This window comes from Zonotrichia leucophrys, chromosome 3 (genome assembly GCF_028769735.1).
Source record: "Zonotrichia leucophrys gambelii isolate GWCS_2022_RI chromosome 3, RI_Zleu_2.0, whole genome shotgun sequence".
In the NCBI taxonomy this organism is placed as follows: Eukaryota; Metazoa; Chordata; class Aves; order Passeriformes; family Passerellidae; genus Zonotrichia; species Zonotrichia leucophrys.
The window spans coordinates 11,594,062-11,614,396 of NC_088172.1; the positions used below are offsets into that span (position 1 = coordinate 11,594,062).

General features: G+C 36.2%; 1 protein-coding gene across 31 annotated transcripts in view; it reads left to right on the forward strand.

Annotated features, from left to right (window-relative positions):
- Positions 1 to 20,335, forward strand: part of RIMS1 (regulating synaptic membrane exocytosis 1) — a 305,676-nt gene that overhangs the window by 230,583 nt on the left and 54,758 nt on the right. For 19 of the 31 annotated variants that reach the window (XM_064707393.1, XM_064707359.1, XM_064707360.1 and 16 more), the window contains 2 exons: positions 9,596 to 9,708; positions 18,097 to 18,263. The exons of 11 other annotated variants lie outside the window; for them this stretch is intronic. In XM_064707393.1, the coding sequence (XP_064563463.1) occupies positions 9,596 to 9,708; positions 18,097 to 18,263 (280 nt within the window). Of the gene's footprint in view, positions 1 to 7,691; positions 7,780 to 9,595; positions 9,709 to 18,096; positions 18,264 to 20,335 lie in introns of those variants that run through there. One more of the 31 variants, XM_064707392.1, reaches the window with a different exon arrangement.

The window sequence follows — 20,335 nt, forward strand, 5'->3', positions numbered from 1 at the left end:
CTGTTTCCACATAAAGAGCATCTCTAAACCTGACTGGAGCAGTGGGGTTGTGTGTGTTTCATCTGGCATCTGGCTGTAGCAGTAGGGCTCATGTGGTGACACCGAGCAAAGCAAGTGTGCATCCAGCATTAGGTGTTGCTGTACCTTAGATCATGTTGGAAAAAGCTGTATGCAGCACTTGTATGGAAGGTGAAGTGTATGTGTGTGAGTGTGTGTGTGTGTGTGCTGGTGTTACCTCAGGGAAAACTACATGAAAATTCTGGAATGAATGGAGATTACGTGTATAAAGTTCATGTGTGTGATATTTGTACAATGGTGATGTCACAGAGGAACAAAGTGTTTTGATGTCCAGTATTTTTTCTTTTAACAAACAAGAATCAGAATTTTGTACAGAAAATCAGTATGTTGTCAAATAATACATTGAGTTGCAAGTATATTTTTGTATTTAACCAATGTAAGATCCCAAAAGAAAAAGAAGTGCTAGTGAAAACAGTTCTGCGTTTGTGTACTTGATCATTGAAATGTTGTTGCAGTGAGAGTATGGTTTTGTTAATGGTAAAAGATTAAACCTTTTCAGTCAAAAATTTTTTTAAATCTATCAGTATAATGAGTGGCAGAAGAAAAAAAATAAGTCCCTTCAGTTTTAGATACCAGCCTATCAATGTTGTTTGTTTTGTCTCCATATTTCTGATTTTATTTTTAAATTATTAGGTGGCACTGCATTTTCTGAGGCAGCTTGTGGAATCTTTGCTCATAATGTGGAGTATTTTTCTCAGCACTGTTAACTTTCACAAATGAGCACAAGCCTCGTAATCTTTTATGTTTTCCTTAAAAATGGATTTTTAATAGTCTGGTGGTTATTGAGTATTATAGATTTCAGTTAATACTGAAATAAATTTGTAACACTCATTATTGCAGAAGAGGCTTCAAATAGTGCTGTGTGGTTCAGAAGTAAGAGTGATATTTAAAACAAGGTTTTATGTCATTCATAAATTTGGGTATGATGATACTTCTCTAGTAGAATACTTAAAGATTCCACAATCTGGTTCTCTGTAACATCATTGTTCCTGTTAATTTTAAAGAAAAAGTCATAGACTTTATTATTTTTCATGGTTTATCACTTTAATTTTCTACGTTACTTTTACATCTGCTGGAGTACTGACTACTGTACATGCCATTGTCACATGTAACACATTTCTTTATCTAACTTTAAATTTGCTGATTTCTTTTTCTGTTTCCATCATTCCGTGCATTTAATTCATTGAAGAGCAAGAGAATTTTAACTCTCCCACAAAAGGTAAATATTTATGTAATTTTTTTACAAATGTTTGGCAACTGTTGATACTGGCTTTTGCTTCATTATACTCCATGTCAGTGCATAGGTTTTAGTTAACAGTGTTAACATACAAAAAGGTTGTTTCTCAAATATCTCTATGCTGTCTGATGCCCCTCTTTAGAATCTGACAATGGTTTCTCTCATGATTTTTCATGTTCCCATTGAAATGCAATATACTGGATTTAACAGAAGTAATCATGATATTTTACAGAGTATGGTTCAGAAGGTGCTTGATTGATTTAATGTTCACACAAAGACTTGAGATTTTTCCTGAACTGTTCTTGAGTTCCGCACAGCACATGCTTCTAGTGATGCAGCCATGTTCCTTGGCTGCAGTGAAAAATGTTTCCTAGGTGTGAGCTTAGGAATAGTTAAAGGTCATGATGGTCAGAAACCATTTATTGTATGCAGAGACATTCTGAAGAATGAGCTGTGTTCTATTTGCATGTCAGTCTCATGTCAGAAAGTTACTCCCATTGTGGGGAAGGTTTTAGGGGCAGACAAACAATGCTCACCTATATGAATTTATGCCTGTGCTGATACCAGAGAATCAGTGAGCTCAAACAGCAGCTATCTAAAGCTGTCCCAAAAAGTGGAAACTGTAGTCTGTTATGTCTCTGTCAAAGCCACATTGCAGAAAAATCCTATTTTTTTCCCTGTTAGCTGAAAGTAGAAATTACTTCAAAATGCAAATGAAGCTTGTAAAGAAAAAAAAATTTTAAAAACGCACCCCACCCTTTTAATGTTACAATCAAAATACTGTGCTACATCAATGTTGTTAGCACTGATTAACCTTTTCTAAACTTTATTCCTGAGTCCTGCTCATCTTGGGAAATTCTGGTCTGAATACAGGCTTGGGTGGGTCACAGCCAAACTGTGAGCTGAACTTGAATCAAAGTATTTCCTGCAACTACTTTACTTTCTGAAAGGATGAATGCTTAGGTAAAAATAAAGCAACTTCTCCACTAGGTATGAACTCCAACATCCATGTCAAACATACAGAAGTATGTTTTCCTGATAATGTTAAAAAGAGATGAAAAAAAGATATGTAACTTAGGTGTTAGCAATTATATGTTATTTTTGCAGTGTTTAGAATATACTATGAAATGTCTTAAGGAAGTGCTAACAGTGGTTGATTTTACAAATTATTTCTGTCTCAGTATTTATATTTCTCTCAAACAGGACAGTACAAATCAATCTTACCTGTTTGTTGGTTATGCCTCTGTCAAGATTTGGGCTGCAGTGGATATTTTTTTGTTTAAAGCAATGGACTTTGTGCAGACAAACTAGACTGTCTCTAACAGGTTTGTAAAAGAGCTTGTTTCCACAAGATTTGGATGGATCTGGCTCAATATCTGGGCATGTGTAGAAGGTGGTGGGATATTTACATGCACAGATTCCTCTGGCTCAAGGGAGCTGATGGCAGATGAAACCCAGGGGCTAAAAAGAGCTGGGCAAAAGAAGAGCAGCCAGAAGAGTGAAGTCCCAGCAGATCTGGGGGACCACAAATATCTTAATTTGAGGTGATTTACACTAGTAACTTCTCACTGTAACTTCTTACAAGAGGTAATAAGATTAGATAGTAGGTTAGAGATTAGGATGAGGGAGTTACAGGATGTTTTATGAAATGTGAGGGAGAGTATATACTACAGAAGTGAACAACACTGACCATACGACTCTGCAACAAGCATCTATTCCATCAATTGAAAAGGTTGCAATGAAGTCTTCACCAGATTATGAAAATGCTGAAGGTTTTTTGCGGCCAAAATCAGCGGTTTGTTTTGTAGGTTATTGGGGTTTTTTTCTTCCCTAATTTTAAGAGGTCTGTGTTTGTTTCCTTGTTGTTTCCTTTTACATAGAAGCTTCTCTGTGGATCATCCCTGAAGCTCTTTGAGAAGGAACTGAATGTTGCATCATCCAGTTCAGGTTTCTATATCTTCCTTCTGGAGTGAGTTGTTAATATCAAGATGGCCACCATGCCACTGTGTGTACTGAGAGATCCAAGCTCATCTTCCAGCTTGGAAATCTGAGTATGTGCCTTGGTTGTGCCTTAATTATGACTGGGAGGAGGTCCAGAGAACGATCAGCTCCCATGGAAAGGAAATCCATGCACACAAGCTTGAAGTAGCTACAGCAGGTTCTGGTCAGGCAGAGCAGGGTTCAGAGCCATCTCCTTCACTATCTGCATGTTGCCATTATTTTTTGAAGTTGTTTATTCAAAAAAATCGTAGCAAGTTCTTCATCTTGGCAACAATTTGATTTTTTTTTTGTTTTACTTACCTTATATTTCAGAACATTTATCTGCTCATGATTTTGTGTGCTTTTTAAATTTCCTGGTAGAGTTTGCTGAGAATTTTTAAAGCCATGAAACCTCTTGCAAGGATATTTTGTACGTGCATACTGCAAACTCATCCTGCAGGATCAACAGAAATGAAATAGAGACTCTCTGTATTATTTCTGAAATAGATCATCCTGGTCCAACACCAGTGTGGCCTTTCTGTCCCACACAGCCATCTCTGCACTAGAGGACTCTCCCATCCAAATCTTGTTGCTGCTTTATTTCCTTGTCTTTGTTATGCACATGAGTTCTGCCTAGTTTATTCCTCAGCTGCCACTTCTCAAACCAGATTTTTTTTTTTATTATTTCATATATAATTCCTCAAACCAGATAGTTTTTCCCCCTGATTCCCATCCACAGAACATCTAAGTTGCTCAGACAGATTAATTTCCTAGCTTTTGCTGTGTAGAAAGGCTGTGTACATGCTTCTTGATGGCACTACAGCTGTAGCTGTTTGTCACTGTTCAACGTTTCTGCCTAATGTGAAGATTGAAATTGAAGAATAGGTCGGACCTCTCCTGTCTTCTGGAATAAGTGCAGTCCTCTGTTCCCCTGCCTGAACCTGTTGAGTTTGCCCCAGAAGAATTGATTATAAGTTTATGAGATAAATTTTAACTTCAACTTACTTTTCAGTACTTTGTTATGTAAGAAATCTTTGTGTCATTTTAGACTTTTAGACGTTTTCTCTTCAAGTTTGCATCATAAAGAATGGATGTGTGATATGTTCTGGAGAGAGTTGCAGCTATCTGAAATCTTGATGCCAATTTCTTTGTTATGTAGCTTACTCTGACATTTAATAGTGCATGTAAGACTTGGAGTTTTTCCAAGTCATACTGTTTGCCTGCACCTCCTCATTCTGTCTTGCCCATCTTGAACAGAAATATGAAGTGCCTCAAGAGAAAAGGCTGCCTTTTTTTCAGACTTCATCCTTATAGAAAATGGTATGGCCAGTGCTAAGACATCCATGTGTTTTCAACCATCTAGAATAGCACAGTAATGCTACCAGTTTGAATCACAGACCATGTAATGTCACCGGTCATTCTGGCATTAGGCCCATGCTTACCTTTGAGCAAGAATGTCCTTTTAGAAAGGTATTTTCACTTAATGAGTGCAAGGGATGGAAATTTTTTCCTGGGCTTAATCACTTGACTTTTATCTTTTAAACATATATCTTATTACTTATCTGATTTACCTACCCTTTTTGAAATGTATGAGGGGATTCTTATCAGATGTTATTTATTGACAAAATACACTGTTTTCCAAAATTTTCAGAATGTAGAGTCTCTTTGATGAATGTTGCAATATGAAAGAGATGGATATGCAAAGAGTTAGAGCTCAAGAATTAAAAAAACCTAGAACTAGAAAGGCAACTACAGCATCTTTGCTGTTTCTTGCTAGTTCATTATTGCTGCTCATTTTACAATCCTTATTTAAATGATCCCACATAAGTTTCATATATTATGCTGTTAGCCTAATAGATGAGTGTGTAAGGCATCATGTCATTTGGATCTAGCATGGAGTTTAAACCCCCTATTAAACCTTAAAAGGAGAACTTTAGACCTTAAAATTACTTCTGTTTCCTTTGTACTGGCCACTACTATTAGTTCTGCTTTTGTAGCTCTCAGTGAGTTTCATAGGATAGGTCTATTGTTGATGCTAATGCAAGTTTAATTCCTTATAAAGTCATATTACTTTAATTGTTAGATTCACAATCTGCGGATAACATGCCATATGACTCATCCGTCTAGAAAGATTTTATTAAAGAAAAAAGGAAAACATTATCTGCCCTACTAAATCTAATATATTAGTATAGAATATTGATTATTGTTTTTTTATTTTGTACATAATTGAAAATGTGGCATATATTCTGAACATTTAGGATTCTAGCCAGTTCTACCTTCTCCCTGAGTTAAACATCATTTAGGGGTTGAAACATGCCTATAGCAGTTTTTTGAAGATAGTAATAAAGGTGAGGGCTGCCACCTTTATTAGTTAGTGGCACCAGATGTAACTCTGGAAATCTTAACATAATAGTCATATATTTAAAGGAATGTCACTAGCACATAAAACCTTAGTAAACAGATAAAGTCTTAGAAAAAGTAAGTGGCTATCTCCTTTACGAAAAAACAACTGTTAGTCTGTCCTAATTTTCTTTGAGGGTAGATGGCAGGCTGGAAATAGGATCTGTAGCTATTTTCTTTAGTTTATTCCATGCCTCTTTCAAGTGGTGTCCTACAGAATTGCATATTGTAGGCTGCCCCCATTTTTATTGCTGAGTATGATGCTATACAGTATGGAACGGTCCCTCTGGTCAGTTGGGGTCACCTGTCCCACCTTTGTCTTGTCACAGCCTGCTTGGGGCAGGGGGAAGCCAGGACAGGGCAGGGGGCTGCAGCATGAGGAACAGAGAGGGCCTCGGTGCTATACAGGCCCTGCTCAGCAATTGCTAAATCACCGATGTGTTATCAGCACTTAGTCACAACTAGAAGAACAGGCAGCTGTGAAGAAAACTGCCTCCATCCCAGCCAGACCCAGTACACCTGGGATTACAGGAGTCAGATGGGTTTATGAACAGATTAATGGAATTGAAATATAACATTTTGATTCCATTCATATGTGTGTCTTTTCTCTCCTGCATGGCTTGATTGTTTATGTACATCATTGTTGCTAACCTTCACGTGGTTTATTAGTAATAAGCTTTGGCTATAAAGTTGCACCCTTTATTTAAGCAGTCTGATCAATGAGTTCTTCCAATTACTTTTACACTGATCAATCTCACAACAGAATTATCAGCCCTTGAAGAGATGAGAGTTACAGCTCTTTGAAGTGTGACTTCTGACACCAGAGAATAACACATTGACAGAATTGATATTGATGGTAGTTTTACCACTATTTTGAGACACTTATGGTAAATCTTCATTATTTAATTCTAGAGCCACTATAGAGTTTAAAGGTCTTGGGATTACAGTGCTTTGATCTGTAAATTACTGTGTAATTCTGCCTCTCAAGACCTCCAGGAAAAAGCACTCTGTAAATAGTGATGTCCTTAAAGAAAGTAGATCCATATTTTTCTAAGAGACAGGCTACGTACTTTTTATGTCAAGTTTTTGTTACCTGTGGTAACCAGCCCTGTTCCAGGAAAGCAATGTGATCATATGGTGTTGTTACCTATGGTTGTTACAGTTTTGCTAATGTGCTTTTGCTCCTATGTTAGACCTTTTTCTGCTTCTCATGATTAACATGTAAAGGTTTTCCCAAGCCCCTAGTCAGGCAGATAAAATTTTCCATCACACAACTGAGCTACATTCAACATGTGCTCAGATGTGCATGGTAAATAAAGCTGGAAAGAACACAGTTAGATTTTCTAGAGTAGTTTCATGCAACTGCATGCTTAGAAATAAATTCACAGCTAATTGACACTAAATTGCATTATATTCCATGCACAAAATCAAATTTCTCCATTGGAGAATTAGATTTACTTCACAGTGCAAGAATTAATTGTTCTCACATTCTTTGATATAGTAATATATATAAAGAAAAAACAGAGCATAAATGTATTAAGCTTAAGGATTTAAACATAATAAAAGTCTAGAATTAGAGAATTAAAGTTGAATATTTACTCAGTCTTGACTGAAGTAATAACCTCTGAAGTATCATTAAATTACATAACAGAATATTCTTTCCCAGGTATCATAGGTAATGCAGGGTAACAAACCATATATATTACTTAGTATAACATAGAGTTGACAGGCTAAAGGACCTAAAATTCACACAAAGAAAGGGTTATGTTTAGAGTAACTCTAATCTGTGCACCTTACACATGTAGGGCTAAATTTTTAAAGGGGTCTCATTTTTCCCTCTGATTTCATATCCTCAGTCTATTTCATGCACGTATGATAGGATTAAGATACCAATTTTTTTTACTTCAGTCCCTAATTGATCTATCTTAATCCTTTCATATCTGTCCTTAACATAAGAGGCCATCTTTAAAAATTTCACCTAAAGTGCTCAATTTTGCCTTCAGATACCTCCATGCAACTTCCATTGAAGTAATTGGAGCTGTGCCTGCATATCTGATGGTGGAACTGGACTCATTGCAATTAAGGTACACATTTACTGGCATAATTAGTCATCTGGAATAATTGCTGGGCCCAGTGTGACATTCTGCACATGCAGAATTTGCTAGATTGGACTCTGCATTATGGGAGACTGAAGATAATCATAACTTTATTTCATGCCTTAGATTTGTAATTGCAGTAGAATTTTAATGTAGTTTGTTTTACTTATTTTTCTTATTTTTAAATAAGTGCAGAAGGAATTCACAATGATGCTTTTGTATATTTTCATACCCAACCAGCACACAGACATTCTGACATTTCCCCGAGCATGTTACAACTGGATTGTGCAGGCACAAATGTGATTTGTGCAGTAGCTTATAGTTTAAAATATCTAATCCTGAGTGTAGTGCTTTTTTTTTTTTTTAGGCCTTATATCTTTGTGCTGGCAAAGCACAGACCAAAAAATAAATCTGTAAATAATGCCACAGTGTATAACTAACAGCATAAAAGCCACACATGAGAACTTTAATACCTCTTAATTGAACATACATAGAGTACTTATTTTCCAATAATTTAAAATTATCTGTGTTTTGTGATTGCAAGTTGATTACAGGCAGTTTTAATATAGGTGTCTCTCTCCTGTCACTGATTTGGGGAGGGGCTCTTTGACTTAGAAAAATAGTGGTTTTGTAGAGAGTAATATAAATCCATGGTTGGCATAAAAGCAGAAGCTTTGTGGAGGTTGCCTCAAATAAAACTAAATTCGTGACACATAAAAAAAATCCAATTTAAAAGAAGTTTTTCTGATATGTTATAACCTGTTAAACCACAATGAACATAGTGAATACTCCTGTGATTTAGAATAGTTGCTGATAAATATTTGGATCTAGTTCTAGAACTGCTAAAAAGTGACAGTTTTAATGGTATTGATGTTACCTGTATTGCTTTGAATTTAAAATGTTACAAAGTTTGAGAATAGCAGAATATATAGATCCCTCTGAAATTTGTTTACTACCACAAAGGTTAAGTTACTTGGAGGATGCCTTGGCCCAGAGGCATTTACAGCACTCTCTCTGTTAGTGCAAGGTCGAATGCCTGTGGCAGGCACAGCCAATATGAGTTGCCATAACTTGTTCAAGTTGAAGAAGATGCTCTTTATAGCACCACAGCTCCTTGAGGGTGCAAGATATCTGTTTGTAAAGAAACACTGCCATATGGAAGTTGAAAACACAAGAAGAAATAATTATTTGAAGTAAAGGTGATCATTACAGGACAAAGTAGTGATTTTAAAGGAGATCTTGTTAAAGAAAAACCAAACTACTAGAAAATAACTGTGTTTTTGATATGACTGGTTGAATGGAGAAATTATTCCTCTCAAACAGCCTTAACTATATTAAACTGCTATGTTTCAAGATAGTAGGAGGAGTTAATTACTTAAAAATAAATTTTAATACCTGTTTCATGCATTAATTCTTAGAATGCTACTGTAATATTTTCTACAATTAAACAAACACATGCTTAGATGATCATGGATTTATGTCCCCTGCATCCAGAATATTTAACAGGTGTATAATTCAGCCTGCCACCTAAATTTTTTCACTCTTTTCATATCTGTTGCACCAGCTTGATTATATGTAGAAATTGGGATGTCTGCCCATTTTCAGGTAAAGGCTCTCACAATGGAAGTGGTTGATTTCTTGACATTAGTGTTCCTCTGTTCTGTGCTTACACCCTGCTTGTTCTACGTTTGTACATTTCTTTGTTTTGTTGAAATGGAAATGAGCTAAAATTTTTGCTAAACCATTTGTTTTTTCCAAAACTTTTTCTCTATTTTTAATTGATTTTCATTGTGTGTTTTTGCAGCAAGCTTAGTAGTGGAGGAGCGAACGAGACAGATGAAAATGAAAGTGCACCGTTATAATCAGACATCAGGGTCTGGTTCTAGCCAAGAACATGAGCGTGAGCAATATACCAAGGTAAAGTCAGTAGTCTTGGAATGATACTTTGGCTTGAAAATTAAAGGCATAAACTTGTTTATTTAAAATATTTTATAACCTTCAAGAACGCTGTATTTTAAATCCAGACAGAAATGTCTTCAACTAATAGCTTTTTAGCATCATTTTTCCCCCCACGGAGTTAGTCTTTGACATGAACTAAGATGAACCTAGAAAAACCAATATGCTTAAAAAGTTCAGGAAAGCTTTTCAGAAAGAAAAAGTTCAGGAAAGGAAGATCCTTCAACAGCTGTTAAAAAGAGACTTATCACATCTAGCTTAGGAAGTTATTAGATTTCCAGTCCCTGGAGTTTGGAAAAGTAGACCATGAAAGAGTAGGTTGGCCCTTGTTGCTGTCTGATGTGGAGAGATCTAGGCAGAACTAGGTCCAATCTCAGGCAGATGTTCTCATATTTGTATAATTTTTATGTATCCATATAATGCCAGAGATAAATTGTTTCCTTTCTTGGACTGCCTACTGATTAGTTTGATTTCCTTTTCTACTAAAAGTGTAAAGAGTTTCTATGACAGTGGAATATATTGAAATTACGTTAACAAAGTTTTATAGAGGGATTTTGTTTTCTTGATAAGGCTAAGATGACAGGCCATAACTTTGTAATTTAAACTGTGTAGGGTTCTAAGCAAACTGCTGAAAATGTCTTGCACATCTGCACTGCTGCTTACAATTCGAGCTGTGAGGAGCTGGATGCTCCTGGAGATACAGGTTACAATAATGTATAAGTGAGGTACTCATCTAAAGCAAAATCACAATTTACTTAGGAATGGTTAAATAGGAAATCTGGCAGCTAAATTTTAATACCTAATGGATTTGAAAGATTGCTTTGAGGTCTTGTTGCAGTTAAATATGTGGACAGCTTTAATAATAACTTAAATGAACAGTTCTCAAAAGGAAGAGAAAGAAGAGAAACAAGGCTTTAGGTCCTGAATGGCCAAATTGTGGGCTATCAGTGCTATTAAAAAAACTCAGCAACTGGAGTAGAAATTTCCAATGAGATCCTCTATCAGAAGCAGGAATTTGTTTCATTAAAGCAGCTCAATTGCTACTGGGTTTGCTGCTACCATCCAAAGAGGTTCAGTCAGGGCAAGAGGGTTAGATGCAGTGCATCTCTGTGGTACTTCCCAACCATTTAACAAGGTAGGAAAAAATAGTGAAAATAGGGTTGATAAAATTTTTGTTAGAGAGAGGTAACATGTAATCTGAGGATTTTTGCCAGGATGACTAGAGACCTTTGTTCAGAGTCAAAGGCCAGGTTTCTGAGTTAGATTATATGTTACAGATTGATGGAAATTTTTGTATTTATCATTCTGAAACATAATTTTTGATCTTAACTCTCTAATATTTATGATAAGCATCGTTTTGGCCCTCCAGTATGTTTTTCTTATTTGATCGGTGTAGATCCAATGTATGGTTAAATAGTTGTTAGAAAACATCAACCTGCAATGTTACAAATTTCTCTTATTCTTAGAACCTTGAGGTTTTTAGGATCTTCTTTTGGTTTTAAATGCATGTGGAAATCAAAATAGAAATCATGTTGAGTACTGAATCAAAAGAACACTAAATTATTCTATTCAGAATTTTGCTTCGTTTCACTATGGTGGTAGTCCTCACTTTAAAAATGCTACCAAAGCAAACCTTATGCTACTGTCTTTCTCTATCCTGAGAAAATGGTGAAAGAGTCACGAAAATAACCAAGACAGATGAAGATTTGGACATTTGAAAATGTAGTATTTTGTATCAGCTGTTGTGGTAAAGCTGATGACTGAGACTTCTCAGAACTGAAGACTCTACTCAATTTCTGCTGCCAAAGTTTGTGAAAAGCCTTGAAAAGCTGCAGAAATAAGACTAACTTTAAATAAAGAAATAAAAAATATTAGTGGTATAATAGGCATTCTGGAATAGTGAAAAATAAATATTAGCTGACTATTAAAGAAAAAGCAATTGCAAGTAGAGTTTTTCCCTCTTTAACCAAAATGCTTCTTTCTTTCCTAAATAGCAATGTTTTCCCACTGCTCCAGAAAATAAATATATTTATTAGAGAAATTATACTGTACTGAACATAGAGAAAATAGTCCATTCTGCATTTCAGAGCAATCAACTCACATGGGTTTGATTCTTCCAATATTTCTGCATTTGCAAACATGTTTGTTTTATTGCATACAAAATTCTCTAAACCATTCAAAAATTTTCCTTCAGTATGGGACTGGATCATATTTGGAATGGTTAATTATGCATATACAAAATAATTCCTGAAAGTTAAATAAGTTTCCCCTTGTATTGAAACAACCCTTTTTTAAACAGAGATATTGTAACTGGTCCTTTGCAATTTCCAGTCAATTTCTGATGCATTACAGTTTTGGAATTTTTCCCATTCGGTTTCTTAATTTTCTAGCTACAGTAAGCAAACAATAATTTTCCAAAAGTGCATTATGCAGGTTTCCATTTTGAACATCCATTAGTGAATTTAGAATAGGCAACTCTCTGCCCTGCAACATTTGTATACGTCTTCATGGCTGTTCCACTCTGTTTTGAGACTTCCGCACAGCTCATATCCTTATTTCTCCCAGTGCAGTGGAAAGACTCCCTCATTTATGTGAAACAATTAATTCTAATAAGCTAAAAGAAAAAAAAAAAAAGGAAATTTAAAAAGCCACCAGAACTGTAAGGATGTCAAAAGAGTTTGAATAAGAGCTTTAAACATGCCTTCTTTCCTTTATATTGGTGAGGCTGTAGTGGCTAGTGTGCACCTATTTGTGCTGTTTCAGTGCTTGAGAGAATCAAAACATTTGGTGGCATAATTCTGGATTTGCACAGAGGTGAGGTGAATTACAGTGCAATGCAATTTTAATTCAAAATACAGTAAGTTTTTTATTCCAGATGCCACACATAGAACGCCAACACAATGCTGCAGCTGCTCTGGCTTAACACTGTTTTTGAAGTTCTGTTTATTCAAGAGAGTTACTGATTAGAGCACCGTAGTTTGTCCTTAAAAAGGATGTCACTCTATATTTAGATGCAGTACTGACTTAAGATTGTATGTGATTGAAAAGCATGTAGCATAAAAGTGTAATCATGGCATTTGTTCAGTGGCACTGTAGATTTAGCTCACTAGTTTCTGTCTTGACTCTTTTGTGTTAGCAGGTAATGTCTAAAGCAGGGGCTGGGTAGGATACTTGGCCTGATAGGAGGCTGGTTATGTTAAGTTATGCTGGGTAAGGCATCTAGGGCTGTATATAGAAAATACTTTTGGACATAGATGTGGCATCTTCTTTTGGTCCCCTTCCCCCACCTTGAAGGAAAAAATCTTTAATATATTATTTAATATAATTATATAATAATTAAATAATATATATAAATCTTTAATATAATCTTAAATATAATTATACCTTTAATAGAATATTTAATATGGTGTATTAAGATGGCAGTAACTCCAGTGCTGGCTGGATTTCACAAAATCTAGTGAGTTCCATTCATTTGACCTGTGGGCTTCACTGCAATGAACTTTCAAATGAACTTTCCTCATGGTTTGACTCGCTCATTTTTACTGTTCCCTGTTTGGAAGCTGAGCCGTGTTCATAGGAGTTGGATACAATTGTAGGAAGGGTTTTTAGAATCACTGGTGCTCAGTGGCCCCTGGACCATGGTGTGAGCTGCTGCTCCTAAGACAGCAGTGGTGAGCCCTGAACAGCCTGAGGTGCCAACTGCTGGGCTGGGAATGCCAGCAATCATAAAACTCAAGGGGCTTTGTGCAGGATTCAGTGTTTTCTGACAAAATTCCTCATTAGAATGCCTCAAAAGATAGCTGTGATCTCAAGACTTCTGTAGTCCCTGGAGGAATCTGTGCACCTGGTCTGTATTTCTCTTTCCTCATGTTAATGACCTGATTTTAAACCCATTTTATTTTCTCATTTCATTTCCTCATTTTGAGCACATAATGAGGTATATATTTGTCAAGGTTAGTCACCTGGGGCTTTTTTGCAGTCAAAGGACAGTACACTGAACTCTTGTATTCTTCATGGTTTTGGGAGTTAAATCTAGGAATACAAATACTTTCATATTAGAAATACTTTCTAATATGAAAGATAATCCAATTATAATGAACTGTTAAATGACTTCTATGATGTGCCTTATAATCAGTAAAATTGCTGACATTGTTAGTCATGAAGGAGCTGTAAAATAATTTGTGAAGTACACTCTTTTAGTCTGTGGCTATGCATTTCCCATTGATGTTAACACATGTGCAGTTCATCATAGCCCCTTTTTTCTCATTTTGCTGGTGAGCAAAAAGCAACGGCTCCACAGGTGGTAAAGTGAATGGAAGAACTGCATTCCAGCTGTTTATAGATGTCTGGTTTTGTATTGCAGGCAAGGAAAGCACAGATATTTTTGGCATTTGAAACTAGCTGTTATTAATGTTTAAAAAACCAGACCTACTCTTTAGTAATTGCTATTGAAGTTGCTGCAAACTTCAGTGACTCTCCTAATGTGATGAATAGTGCACCTTGGAAAAGAAATGTTACATAAGCTTTAAGATATAGAGTTGAAAGAGAAGTGGTTGCACTGAAAATATACTTTATTTTGAAGATTCAAAATAATGCAATATTTAAATATAATATCTCAGGGAAACTTATTGCAAATATATGTGCAGTTTCAAAGAGCAGCAGTTTTTTGCTCCACAGTAGAACTTTATCATATTTTTGAGACCAGTTGGAAACCTGCAGACATTACTTCATTGCAGGTATCATATAAGAGGATCTTAGCCCATGTTATTTTTCTTCTGAATTGTACATTCAGCTGTATTGCTGCAGTAAAATATTTTCATTTTAATGAGCATTGCTTTGTGGAATAATACTATTTATTTCTCTCTGTACTTGAAGGGAAAAAAGGTTAACTTCAAAATTGCCTTAATTTTGTTCATCTGTTAGCTGAGGTGACTGATTATCAGATTGTATCAGAGGTAGGTAGAAAATCATTAGGACAACTTGTATGCCTCCTGTAGAAGTCAGTGAATTAATTAGAAGCAGCAGGTATAAGAAGAAAAAGCTAAATCCAGAAGTAGTGGTAGGAAAATGCAAACTCTGTAGCACTCAGCATTAATTTTCAGCATCATTACTTTTTGTGCTAATCTCTATTGCTGTAAAGGGAAAGGCTTTCAGTTTCTTGGGAATCACAGCTGTGACACATAGTGTAAAGGGATAGGAAAAGCTCAGCCATGCCATGAAAATCTCATTTAGGATGTTTTTTGCAGTGTGATTGCAATACAAGGCAAGTAGAAGACATGGATTCAGTTTTTTCTTTATGTCCCATCTCACTATAAAATTCTCTTAACCAGCATATGAAAAACTGTCTTCTAAGCCAGTCTGATATCTAGAAAACAATTCCATTTGTCAGACTGCTGGATTATAGGGAGCAAAACAGAGTGAGGGTATCTATATAGCTGCCACTTACAGGATGATACCTGGGCTGAAGACCCCTGCACCAGTAAATGGTTTCATATTGATACTGAACAGGCAATTGATGAGGCTGAACCTCTAAAAAGCCACTGATACACAAACTGGGACTTCTAACTTCTCTCACAGTATTCTAACCAGTAAGCTGCACAACCATGCTTGATGCTTTCCCTCTTTCCCCTCTCCTCATTTTTCCCAGCCCACCTGGATGCCCCAGGAAAGGTGGAACAAATTCAGTACAGGTGAAACAGGGGGTCTTTTTCATGACAAGCCCAGTCCACCTGTTGAATCATAAGTTGAGTGCTAACAGCCTGATTCAGGTGTGGCTTGGAACCAAGGCCAGCAGCCAAAATCTCCCTCAATATTTCGAAGAAAGGCTTCCAGCAGGAAAGCTTCCAGAAGTTACTGCATCTGGCCTTGGTGGCTCTCTGATGGGGGAGTCTGCCTTCTCCAGCAGACTGTTGTGGTTGCTCAGGGACCACCTAAGTCTTCTACCACTGCAGGTTCACTGTGTAGACTCTCAAACCAAAGGCCACAATGTGAATATGGACTTTTTGGTGAGGAATAGAAATAATTGAACATTATAAGCAGAAGTCAGATTGTCTTCAGCAAATACAAAAAGAGCATGGAGGTGTTTCTGAAACAGTCTTGTTACTATATCTAAGAAACCCCATGAATTTGAGAGAGATTGCTTGGTTATATTTTAAACAAAGAATTTTTGAAATCTCAGCTTCAAATGATTAATTTGTAGATATGATCTCAATATATGGAGTGGGTTAAATCCCTATTTCACTGAAATCAACAGAAATTATATTATTTAATGGGATGATTTTGCAGATTGCAAATCTGTTTAGCCTATTGAAAAGCCAGATCATTCCATGTGTCCAGATGGTTTTCATATTTTTACATGTCTCATTTAGAGTAACTTAAGGGAGTCATTAGGAATTCTTTGGGAATTTTGCATAAAACATCAAGTCTCATTCAGGACTGGGGCAGTTTAACTTAGGCTGGAGAGAATTAACTATAAGTAAAAAGTTTTCAAATTTGTATTCTTGCTTTGGATATTTTTTTAGAGTTTAGAAGGAAAACATGATATGTTATTATGAAATAGGTCTGATAAGAATTAGTATGCTTTATGTTTCCATTTTGGAGTTACCATTTTATCTTGCAGTCTGAAGAATAGCAAAATTGATTAACAGACTCTACAAGCCATTACCAAAAGGTGATCTGAATAAACATATCAGCACAGTCTCACTCCACTGGGCGTTTATATTCAGTAAAGTCACAAGTCACTTGTGAAGAAAACCTTCCAATAAATTCCTGCTGTAGTTGAATTTATTTTTGAGCATCATGGTTCTTGAGTCCTTTCTGTTACCCTTGTTACAGCCTTGTCTCCTGCAGATGATTTTACTCAGGCACTGCAAGGCCCTCACAGGGGATTGCTTAGCGTTTGTGCTAAGCAGTGTTCTAATGCACACCTGAGAAGCACAGTGAGACAGTAAATTTGTATAACCTCCATTTGTCCTGTAGATTTCTATATTTACAATTGCTGCTTAGAATTGCTTTATTTCTTCCCCTTCCATACTCCTGTTGACTTCCTCATTTTATGTTCAACGTTTTCCCAAGAGGTTTCCAAGTGTGCCCAAGCATAGCTGCTGACAGGCACTGGAGCAAGAGAAGATAAACTTGGCTTAAGGAAAGGAGACCTGATATGCTCATCGGTACAAACTCAAGCTTGTGTTTGCCAGGTTTTTTAAATTGTCATGGCATTTGCTGAGTGACTCAGCCAGCAACCCAGTGCCTAGTTGGAGTTTGTATATTCACAGACAGCCATAGATTTGTGGATGATTCATAAATAAACTTTTATCACTTGTAATTTTACAGAGCACAGATCTGGAAAATGAACTCCCTAGAGTGTCATGTCAAAAACTGCCTAGTGCTCCTATGTGTTAATAGTTTTCCCATAATATACCCTGGGAAGTATGCCTCTGGTTTAGTTGCTTTCCAGCCAAGAGTACCTTCCTCTAGTGACAGTGAGTTTTAGTTTTTTCAGCCTGAAAACTATTTGGTCCTCATATCACTGTGAGTGAAGATTTAGGTAAGTAAAGTAAGACATTGCTAGGATTGAAGCTTCCTTTTGTACCTGTCTAATTGATGATATGAGCAATAAGAGCATTAGGTAATGTGTGGTGTCACAGTTGATTTGAAAAGTGAAGTAACTTCTATGTCTGTCCACGTATTCCTCCTGCTGGGTCTTCTGCTAGTTCTTAGGCATGTGCAGATGTAAAAGCAACTAGATCAGGGAATTGCCTGGAAAAAAATACTGTATTTAGTGAGTTAGCCTTCTACCTAACTAGTCCTCTAGTATCACAATACAAAGAGAAATTTTGAGATAGAAGATGTAATTTTTTTCTTTTTTCATAGAGCTTAGGAACTGATATCAGTCACTAATACCTTCATGTAGCATTACATTTCATTCAGGCTCATATGCAGTTCTATTGTAGGTATTCGATAGCATATCTTTTTAATATTTTAAAAATTTAAAACAGAGTCTATATCCAAATGGATGGTATGCATGTGCTTGAGATGTCTATCTGCTGCATAAATATTTCATATAAATATTTCTTTATTGTAGTTCTAGTATGCTGAAGAACCAATAGCCTATTTAATTTCCAATGTGTTATTTTATTCCAAGTATCTTCTTTAGTCCATAAATAACATGTTTCATTTCTGCACTAGACATAAAGGCATTATTTAATGTAGGCATGTCTTTGAATTTCATACAATTTTGTTATATCTAAAAGCAGTTAAAGAGAATTGCCATACTTAGGTCATGTGTTGTCTCGATGAATGTGTTCTGTTTTGATGAGAATCCTCACCCTTTTTTTTCTTGATCTCTAGTATAACATACAAACAGATCAGTACAGAAGTTGTGATAACGTCTCTGCCAAATCATCAGATAGTGATGTCAGTGATGTGTCAGCCATTTCCCGAACCAGCAGTGCCTCTCGCCTCAGCAGCACAAGTTTTATGTCAGAGCAGTCTGAGCGCCCTCGGGGCAGGATCAGGTGAGTTCTCCTTGCAGCTTCAATTGCATCACACTCCCTCTTTCACTGAGTGCCAGAACACAACCAGAAATCCTTGAAACCACAACATAAGAATTTGTGAAAAATGTTATGCACAGATAAACTGTCTTCCCTGACTGGCCTAAGATAACAGTATTTTTTGCAGTTGTGCATCCTAAACAGAAAGCAAACTTGCCATGAGAAGATGATAGATAAATGTATTTATCCCACTTGAACTGAACACAGGCTGTCCTCTCACTGTTGGCTAAGAATCAGTGTAATCAGTGTGCCAGTAAGGTATTACAGCAGAAATATTACTAGATTTTTTAAGTTAAGCAGTTTTTTCATAAAAGCTTGTTTTTTCTTCCTCAAAGTGTTTTTCCCTACCTACTTGCCTTTATTTTGCTGTTTTCATGTATATGATAAATTACTAGATTTGAAACTATTATTCATGTAGTAATTTTGATATTTCTTGTTCAAAAGTATTTTAATTCATTTCCATTGTTAATAATCAAGTACATCTTTCATCCTTGATACTAATCTATTGTGGGGCTAGGGCTTTTTTTCGATGCACACATTGGTTTTTGTTTTCATTTGACTTGATGACAAAACTCTCAGCAACTATAACTGCTCTAGGATTAGCTTGGTAGTCTTTGATTACATTTGCCAGTTCCTGAACTGCCAAAAATTTGACTTTTTGGTGTTCTAAAACACAAGAAGAATTATAAACTGTAAAAAAAAAAAAATTATCCCTACCAGGAAATCTGCCTCATATAAGTCTGGAAGGCATCATTTGCCACTCAGAACACATCTAGACAGACTCAGGGTCTGAGAAGATCAGCTGCAGGAGTTTGGTATGTTTATCCAGAAGGAAGGAATGTTAGGAAAACTCAGCAACTGGCCTCTATGTTTGAGCTAGATACACCTTTTCTTTTCAAGGAATGTTCACAAGGGTGTTTAAAGTCATATTTCATATTGCTGGAGGTATAACCTGACAACTGCAGTAAGCCACAATCCAGCAGAAGGCTGCAGTGGGACTGTGAATGTATTTAAAGCGATTTCAATTCTTGTCCTTACATGCTGCATTTCATCTTGTCCTAGCTTTTCAGTATTTGACTCTTACAAAGGGCTTTTTTCATACCAAAATACCTTATTTCACAGACAGAATTTTTCTCAACTAGGCCCTCTCACAGTGTCTTTGTCAAGTAAAACAAAAATAGGATTTTTTCCCACAGATATGTGTGACAGATTTTATCAGAAATTTTCCTTGAGTTCAGAATATCTGATTGTAAATATCAGGACTGGGAGAACCAGTAACCTTGTGTGAGCCTGGCAAGGGTGAAACCTGGGCTCAAATCCTCAACTTTTCCATTCTTAGGAGTAGCAGAGCACCTTGGGTGCAGGATTGGGTGACCTAATATACAAAGCCAAGTGTCTGCAGTGGGAGTTCCAGCTCAGCTTCACTCTAGACCAGAAAAGTGAGATGTAATTGGAATTTAGATGTCTTCCCTTTCTGATAATGTCCACAGGACCAGTACCTCAGAAATCAAACACTTTATGGCTAGCTTTAATCTTCTCTAAATTCAGGTAGTACTTCCATAGTGAACAAAATGTGTAGCAATTACATACAATGCAGTTCCTTCAGTAGAAATATGACGAAAAAATTGAAAGACTTGGGAAAGGGTTGATTGTTTTAGAAACAATTTTTTTCATCTTGAGATTCATGCTGTGTAACTCCAGCCTTAAAAGCTATGTATCCTCAGTGGAATTCACCTAAAATAGGTTTTTAATAAATAATTTTTTTTAGCTTACCTAAGTCACCATTAAAAGGGAAAAAACACCTATTATCTTGGATGGTTCACCTCATCTTCAGACAGGTGTCAAAGGCAGGGGAATCATCCTTTTCTAGCTTTAATTGTTGAAGAAACCCTAGACTACTTGTTTAGATTGGTTGCTTTAATTTTTGACATTTAAGATTAAAAGGATTCTTTCTCTCAATTACTAAAGTTTCTCTGAGGTCAAGGAATTATAAGTTTTAAGTTCAAGCTTGATTAGTAATTTGAAATTCAAATTTT